The 8,917-nt window shown below is 58.0% G+C and overlaps 1 protein-coding gene across 1 annotated transcript; it reads right to left on the bottom strand.

The window, feature by feature from the left end:
• Positions 1-4,378: 4,378 nt before the first annotated feature.
• Positions 4,379-8,280, bottom strand: LOC131397876 (peptidoglycan recognition protein 1-like). The gene is made up of 3 exons (XM_058530991.1): positions 7,870-8,280; positions 5,175-5,296; positions 4,379-4,622 (listed from the first exon to the last, which is right to left on the bottom strand). Exons 1-3 carry the CDS (start codon positions 8,157-8,159, stop codon positions 4,444-4,446), a joined length of 591 nt encoding a protein of 196 aa, XP_058386974.1. The 5' UTR covers positions 8,160-8,280; the 3' UTR covers positions 4,379-4,443.
• Between the last annotated feature and the right edge of the window lie 637 nt (positions 8,281-8,917).

The raw sequence follows: 8,917 nt of genomic DNA on the forward strand, positions 1-8,917 counted from the left end.
GATTGAAGGAGGGAATGGCAATGTGGCCACACAATAAAAACATAACAAAATACACAACTGGAACCTGACAATTTTAAGGACATGAGAACAACCAGAAGGAAAACTCAGGAAATCAGATTTGAGAAGAGTGAACCATCAAATTTTCACTAGTAAATTGGTAGCCCTGATTTCTCTAGTAAATTAGCAGCTACACAAGATATGCCTTTTATTCATCAGTCTCCAGAATTAGGTGACAGAGATACCTGGCAGGGACCTACAGATGCTGGGAAGAAGGTGTGGCCTGGCAAGCAGAAGTTCTGAAGCAGCAGAAAAGAGCAGACAGAGAACAGAGAGCAGCAGAGAACAAAGGAAGAAAATGGGAAAGGAAGCGCATTAGGAAGGAAGAAGGAACAATCGATATCCACGCGAAACTTTTCATTAACAAATGTTCTTCCAACGTCATAGGGTCAGTAGGAGAGAGCTGAGCCTCACAACCCAAACATCCGAACGTATTAAGAGTGTGTTTAGAATGCACAACTTGACTTTAATACATTCATCAGGCCATCCAGGATCCCCCAAAGTACCTTGAACTCTTAGGGATCGAGACTCAGAAGAACAAAGGACGAATGAGACAATATTTTCTTCAACATGCTGTAAACATAAGACAATTGTTTGGGGAAGTGAAATTATTATAAGTGTAATATGCCGGTACCTCTTCAAGCTAGTGTTTCCAGCTAAATAAATGGCTTTAAATACTTGTATGGAGGGGAAAAATACTGTCATCTATTATGCTTTCCGTCCATGTGCATAATGAGCAAATAAATCATTTAAAATACTTCTTGTTTCCGTGATTATGGAGGGGCCTAAGGGGCTGCGTGGGACATAGGGAAGGACTGGGATGCGCAGTTGGAATCGGTGGGCGGGGTCTGTGGGGAGATGGGCGGGGCTTGAGGCGGCATCAGGAGCTGGGCCTGGAGATGGGGACGAGAAAGGGGCAGGGCCTGAGGGCCTAGTTGAGCGAGAGGGCGGGGCCGGCAGGTGGGAGATCCGGTTGATGTCAGCTGGCATTTATGGGGGTGGGTGGCGGAAACTTGGGAAGGGTTTCAGGGAGCTGGCGGAGACCTCAGGAAGAAGGGTCCGGGGAAGGGGGGGTGTTAGGATGTGGGGAGGTGGCTGACGGGTTCTTTTGGGGTCTCTGTGGGGCTCCGAGAGGGGCGGGGCCTGGGAGAAGGTGTCTGTGAGGGTGGAGCGCCAGGGCGTGAATGTCTAGGAGTTGATGGGGGATGGACCTGAAGGTTCGGGGATGGTTGGATCCGGGAAGAGGCTTGGGATAGGAGCCGTCCTGGCCGGCGGGAAACCGACAGTGGGTCCTGGGCTCCAGGAGACGGACTCCGCCGGTGGTGCCGCCCGCGGCGCGGGAGGATCGGGCCTCGGCGTCCCGGGAGCGCTCCAGGTCGCGTGGCCGCGGCGCCGCCCGCTCCTCCTCCCGGGACAGCGGCCGCGGAGGCCGGGGTCGAGGCCGCGCTGCCCGCCCCTCGCCCTCGCCCACAGGTGTGTGCCGACCCCCCGCCCGTGGGAGGAGGGGGCGCGGACTAGGACTGTGGGGGCGTGATCCTGTGACCCCGCCTCCTCTTCTCTCCACCCCCGCCCCGCCCTAGGTGGTCGCGTGCCCGGTTTCGACCCCACAGCCTTTGTGAAAGCGAAGGAGAAGCAGCAGAGAGAGATCAAGATGAAGTGAGCGCCCACTTCCCCCTGTCCTGCTGTTATGAGAGGTTCGGGGATTCGATCAGAGATGTAAAAGACACTTTCCACTCCAAACAAATGGACTGAAGGTATATTTTATTATATAGAGGATAGTAAAGGCGATAGTCCGCAAACAGATCCGAATAGGTCAAATAATAAGAGGGAAAAAACACCAGCTCGACTGGAAAGGGAAAACATCCACATCGGCTGAGATAGCAGCAGATCCGAATAGGTCATATAATGAGGGAAAAACATCAGATCGATCGGAAAGGGAACACCAGATCGACTGAAGGGAAATGACACAAATCAACCGGAAAGAGAAACACCAGGTTGACCGGAAAGAGAACACATCAAATCAGTTACTTCACAGTAAATCAATTACTCACAACATCCACGCCCCACTGCCGGGAGAGTCCTGTCAATCGACACGGCTGGGCAAGGATCACACGTCCTGGGCAAGGCGTCCCTTCCACAGGTGGAACTCTCACCAGGTCTCAGTCTCCAGCAGTTTATATAAGCAGTTACAGAGTTTACAGAGCAAGCATCCAGTGTTCCCATGCACAAATGGTTATCAGTGGCGCACGTGCACTGAGCCCCTTGGCTAACGTCCCAGCCCAGTAGTTGTGTACGTGCATTGTTTTCTTTGGTTATCGTCTTAGCCCGGCACAGATGGCCAGTCCATCCCGTGCTACGACTCTCCAAGAGCCTTGAACTGTTACAACTTGCAACTCCCTCCGTGGGAGAAAGGCCAGTTCCCGGGAAAAGGCCAGTTCCCACCACACAGAAAGCAGCTTTTATATTTCTTTTTATGCTGGTGGCTGTAGGTCAAAGGAGCGGCCAAACATGGCTGTACTCGTGTCAAGACACCTGCCCACATCCCCGCCTCTTCACCTGGCCCCCTGACCTGTGCCCTCATCTATCCTTCTCTTCCCACCTGTGTCCATCACCTGTCACCTGCTCCATCTCCCCCCTTCCCCCTACCTGCTCCCGCTTCTCACCTGACCTTCGCCTCCTCTCCTGACACCCCCCCAGCTTGGTCTATGACTCCCCGTGCTTTTCCCTACTTAGGCCGTGTGACCTCAGGCGGGTCACCAGCCCTGGCTGGGACCCCCAGGGGCGCAGCATCACCCTTCCCCACATTAGTTGGGCGCACAGGCGGGTGTCTCCCTCCCGCTCCCCAGGCCGCAGCAGCAGCGGAACCGACTGGGCAGCGGAGGAAGCGGGGACGGTCCGTCCATCTCCTGGTCTCGCCAGACCCGGCCCCTCACTGCTGTGACCGGCCGAGGGAACACGGCCAACCGCTGCCGGAATCGCAGCTCCTCGGGTAGCTGGGCTGGAGCGCGGAGGGGAGCAGGCGGGCCGGCGAGGGCGGGAGGCTCACCCCGTCCCTCTCCGCCTAGTGGACAGTTTCCGCAGCCGCTGCTCGTCCGCCAGCTCCTGCAGCGAGTTGGAGGATACCTGGGAATCCCTCCCGAGAGGGTAGAGCTTGGACTGGGGGATGGCCCGCCTCCAAACGGGTGTCTGGGGAGACTGTTAACAGTCTTTTGCAGGGAAGTCTTGAAACTACGGAGGAGGGCGAGATGGGAGGTGCCCAAGACCCCCAGTGGGCCTTGATTCCTCCCTCCCCCAGCGCTGGCCGCTGCGGGAAGCCTCCCAGCCCCCCCAGCTGGAGTGGGTCCAACAGGGTGAGCGACCTTCCTCAGGCCGTGGAGGAGATGGGGCACCGTGAAACGTCCAGAGGCCGCTGTCCCTCTCTCCCATGAGTCCATTCTGGGGGTCAGGTACAGAGGCAGCGCTGAAATGCCTCTGGACTCAGAGTGTTTGAGATCCTTGGAGGGGAGGGGGTATGATGGTGGCAGGGCCAGAGGACGCTGGGCAGAGCACCTGCTCCCGCCTCAAATTGCCAGGTCTTAAAACCTGGCTCCCCTTCCTGTCACCTGTGTGATTCAAGGTGGTTACTTAGCCTCTCTGGACCTCGGTTTCTTTATCAGTTAAATGGGGATGGTTACAGTAGTGGCCTCAGAGGGTTCTACTGAAGACGCAAGGAGGATATTTTGCATAGAATAAGTGCCCCTTAGGTGTCAGCCTTTGTTATTTCTGGGGTCCTTAGGTTCAGAATTGCCAGTAGGATTTAGGGGGCAGGAATAGAGGGAGGGTGCCTGGCCCCCTTCCTGCCTCCCCCAGTAGCAGAAGTCTAGCCACGTGCAACGCGACCACCATCAGAGATGCCTGGCCAGTTCGGGGTGCTGGGTCCCCATCAAAGGTGAGCCTGGGACTCCTCATCTCCCCCCACCTGCCCCAGAGCTGGCTGGGATGTCACCTAGCGCAGTTGGTTGGGCCCCTGTGCTCCCCGCGGCTCCAGGCCCCTCCCAGCCCCCCACACCCACCCTGCTCCCACAGAGGACAGCTCCAACCACCAGGCGGCCTACATGGCGGAAATAGAGGCCCTTCTGAAGGCCCTGCAGGAGTACATGAATCGCCTGGACACGCGGTCCTGACCCCGGAGAGGGAGACTGCCCCTCCGTCCCCTGTCCCCCGGGATTCTGCGTGGGGGGCGGGGTCGGTTCGTCCTTCCAGCACGTCCCTTTCTGGGATGTTGGGCTCTTGTGGGAGGCGGGGAGGGAGGGGAGGATGCTGGCAGGACACGGGATCACAGTGAGTGCACCTTTATTGGAGGGGAGGCAGTGGGGTTTCCGACTGGGTGGGGGAGATACCAGGGCCTCAGTCCCTGTAGTGTGGCCAAGTCTGGATGATTCTGTAGAGCTGGTCACCTGGAGAGAGCGTCTGTTGCACATCCCGGTGTCCTTTGACCTCGTAGTCACGGCTCAAGGCTCCCCGGGCCACGCCACAGGCCAGCAGACTTTGGGCCGCCCTGAGGGCTCGCTGCGGGGGCGCTCGCTCTGGGGGAGGCAGAGGCAGGAGTGAGGCTGGGGCACCCTGGAGGGCAGAGGTCGTGTGGGGCAGGGGTTCCCATGGTGCCCTCCCAGCTGGCCTGCTGGGGCCCAGAACCGGCTCTGCCACTCCCTGGCAGTGACTCCACCTCTCTGTGCCTCAGTTTCCTCACTGTGAAAGGAGAGACTCATGGCACCTGCCCACAGGGCTGTGGGATGATAAAATGAGTTCCTTTCAGCCAATGTCGGCTGTCAAGGTTCTCACTGATTCCCCTTCACCTGCCCCCAGACCTCCTGTTCCTACCCGCTGCCATTTATCCAGCAATTCATAGGTGCCATGGACTCGCCTAAGAACTTGATACAGAAGAACTAGTCCTCACCAGAACTGTGTGCTTCAAAATGGTCATTGTCCAAAGGAGGCAATGAGGCTCAGAAAAGCAGAGTCACTGCCCAAGGTCACAGAGCTTGTAGGTGGCAGAGCCTCTGAATCACCACACACCACACCCTGCAGTCTCCCAGGCCCCATGTCGCCCCTGTCCCGACAGCTGGACACTCACTTACCCATGTAGTTACCCATGAAGCTGATGCCGATGGAGATGGGGTTCCAGGTGGGACCTGAGTGGGCGCCGTGGGTGTTCCAGCCCCGGCCCTCATACACAAGCCTGTCTTCTCCAATCAGGAAGCTGTGGAGGGTGGGGGGTTGATGAGTGAGGGAGGGCTTCCTGGGGGAGGCTCCCTCTCCCTCCTCCACTCAGCCTGCCCCTGTTCCTGCCACTCACACACAATCCTCCCAACACCCGCCCTCTTCTTCCCCGATCTTCCACAATAATAACAATGACAGTGGCCCCTGCCATGTGCCAAGCACAGCTCTACATGCACATTTTTCCCTCTTCACAGCAACCCTGTGAGTCACTACTGCCTCCATTCCGTAGATGATCAGAGAGGTGGAGACACCTGCCCAGGGTCACACAGTGGGTCAGAGGCAGAGTCAAGATTTTCACCCAGGTCCCTGTGACTCCCACCCACATGGTCTGATCTTGCTCTCTCCTGCCTCCCTGGAGGATCTGTCCCACGCTTGATTTGATGGGTCCTCGCATGCAGTCCTCTGAGGGAGCACTGCTATCATCTCCACTTTAAGCTGAGGAAGCAGAGACTTAGAAAGAGACGTGATTCACCCAAGGTCATGCCCCGGGGACCCCTGCCTCTCAGACTCTCCACCAAGAAGCTCTTCTGCTCTCACCGCAGCCTGCTTCCTGCTTCCTGCTCTGTGCTGGGTACCCTGAGTGACAGGATGGGGACTCATGGGCTGGCACCACAAGCAGACCAGACCCTGGAGCCCCAGCATTTGCCAATCTTGGCAGCAGATCCTTAAGACTCCCTCATCCAACACATCAAGATGGAGCGAGTCTGACTTGGCACATTGAATTAACCAGGGGGTCAGCTTCTGGAGCTGCAGTGTCTGCCTCCTCAGCCCTCTGGCTCACAGCTCACCAATGACGCACAGAACGTTGGGACTTTCCAACCTTGGGTCCTGAATCTGCCACTTAGGAAGCCAGACGCTCAGAATCTGGCTCTGAAGAGACTAGAAATACCATAGTGGTGCTGGCCCCAGGACTGGGTGGTTATGGCCCGGCCGCAGCCCCAGCCCCTGGAAGGCGAGTGGTGCTCCCTGTGCATTTGTCACACGGAGGCATCTGACTGAAACCTCAGCCACCACCACCAGAGGCGTACAGTCAGGAGCCCATTGTACAGGGGAAGAAACTGAGGCTCAGAGAGAGAAGGCACCGTGACAAGGAAGGGGGATTCAGAACGTTTGAATCACACTCTGAATCCTAAAATCTGAGAAGCCGACTTCTCTGCTTCTGTAAGAGGATTCAGGCCAGAGGCTGCGGACCAGGCTCTGGTCTTCTGACTTCATGGAAACTCTTAGATGGAGCACCCAACTCTTGGAAACAAAATCTGGAAGTTGGAGCCTTTGAATTGTAAGATCTTGAGCCTGAAGAGCTGGGGACACCCTTGGAGGCATCTAGATTTCTCTCAGTGAGGTCCTCAGATTCCCCGGCCTCCCCCAGACCCCCTGAAGCAGTCTCTAAGGGAGGGACCTGGGGACCTGCATCTCCAGGAAGGTGATGCTGGTGCTTCCTGAGCTCTGAGAACCTGTGGGGTTCAAATGCTCTCTCGCTGTGGAAACCCGTGTGCTGGAGCCCAGCCTGTTACCATGGCCAGGGCGCTGGTGGGCGTGGGCCCCAGAGGCAGATCTGAGTGTCCCCGACCCTGTTTCTGCCCTTGCCCTCTCGAGTCTGTCCGCCTCACAGCAGCCAGAGGGAGCTCCTTACACTAAGCAGGCTCCCGTCCTCCTCAGAGCAGAGCCACCGTCCTCACTGGGGCCCATAGGCCCTGTGCCCTCCATCCCCTCCTCCTCATTTCCTCTTTCCTCCCAGCCACCTCCAGCCACCCCGACCTCTGTCCTTCAGGGTGACCCGCTCACTCGGCCTCAGAGCCTTTACCCCGCTCTTCCCCAAGCTCACTCACTCTTCCCTCAGCTCCCCCGTCCCAGAGCCACCTCAGCCACTCTTCCTTTTTATTGTCACTTCTGTCACCGTGTGAATTCATCTGGGTGACTTTGCTTGTTTCTCCCTGCTGGTCTTTAAATCCCCCTGGGCTACACTCCGTCAGTTCAAGGCTGCGTCCCCATCCCAGCATCCGGCACACGGCCTGACACATTGCAGGTGCCTAATGGCCATAGTCCCTGCATTTTGGGGCTCTGACTACGTGCCGGGCAGTGTCCTAAGAGCCTGGCCTGTACTGGCTGGTTAGTGACCAAGTGACCACAATCCCGTTGACTGTGCAGAGGAGGAAGAAGAGACTGAAGCTGAGAGGGTGAGTGACCTGCCCCGGGTCTCGGCCACCGTGAGCAGAGCGGGGACAGGAGCCCCGCCCTGAGCTTCCCCAGCCTGTGTCCGCCTCCTAACAAAGCACAGACTTTCTGAGGGGACCCCAGGGTTGAGGACACCGTGGTGCGTGTTGGCAAAGTCTGTCCCTTCCCCCTGGCGCAGAGCTTGGACGTCAGCCCTTTCCCCTCGTCCTGGCATCTTTGTGCTGCCAGCACACGCCCAGCCCTCCGTGGTGACCTTGGAGATACCAAGACGCCCAGGGTGTCACCCAGGCGGCTCAGAACCGGGTCCCACTGCCCCCCAGGCCTGCGCACCTTTCCCTCCTCCAGCCCCGGCTCCACCTGTGCCCCCTCCGCACTCACTTGTAGCCCACGTCGCACCAGCCCAGGTTCCACACGTGGTAGCTCTGAACGTTCTGGACCTGCTTCAGGCACGTGGCCGGGGTGTCGCAGGGGCTTCCCGCCGTGTGTGACACCACCACATAGCGCGCGGGCAGGTTCAGGCGCCGTTCGCACGTGGATGCCAGGGCCCTCCACTCTCTCTGGGGCACGATGGGGTCACATGAGGTCAAGTCTTCTTGAGCCGCTCCGAGCCCGAGGAGAGTGAGGAGGGTCCAGGCGAGCAGCGCGCAGGGGCGGGACATGGTGGGCATGGGGCACAGGGACGTCTAGGAGCTCGTGGCTGGCTGGGCCGCCTGTATATGCTGGGGCGGAGCGGCTGGGAAGGCCTTGCTTCATGAAGGCAGGACATCCCGGGCAGCTTACAGGGATCCCGGACTCTGCTTCCTTCCCTGGCAGGGCTGCAACAGGATGCAGTGTGCTGGATCCGGGTGAGGTGGATGGGGGGAGCCCCTGACAAAGCCAGAGGGACGCAGAAGGGCACACAGGCCCCTGGGCGCTTCACCCTGTGGTTCCTGGAAGACCCAGGGCCTGGATCCCTGCCTCGCTTTGTCTGTCAGTGCAGCGTTGGGCAACTCAACAGGAACTTAACACCAGAGAAGCGCCCGGGGCCTCATCTCCCTCCTCCCAGAGGAATGCAGGTAACAAAGACTCTCACTTTTTAAACACTGCTCCCAGGTCTACATGCGATGTCCTTAACCCTTTCAGCAAACTGAAGAGGGGAGTACTGGGAAGCCCATCTCACAGTTGAGGTGACTGAGGGCTGGAGAGGGGATGTCACGTTGCTGAGACACAGGAGATAGTAGAGTCTGGTGGTCCGGAGCCCAGATCAGAGCCAGGCTGCCTGGGATTTATTTCTGGCCACACTCTCGTGTTGAGCTCAGGCAGGTGACCTAACCATTCTGTGCCTGTTGTCTCCACTGCAAGATGGGGGAATAATGTAAAGTCCCTAACTCCTAGGGTGGATATGGGATTAAATGGGTTGACAAGGGTGGAGTCCTTAGATGTCTGG

Source organism: Diceros bicornis, chromosome 34, assembly GCF_020826845.1.
Source record: "Diceros bicornis minor isolate mBicDic1 chromosome 34, mDicBic1.mat.cur, whole genome shotgun sequence".
Taxonomy (NCBI): Eukaryota; Metazoa; Chordata; class Mammalia; order Perissodactyla; family Rhinocerotidae; genus Diceros; species Diceros bicornis.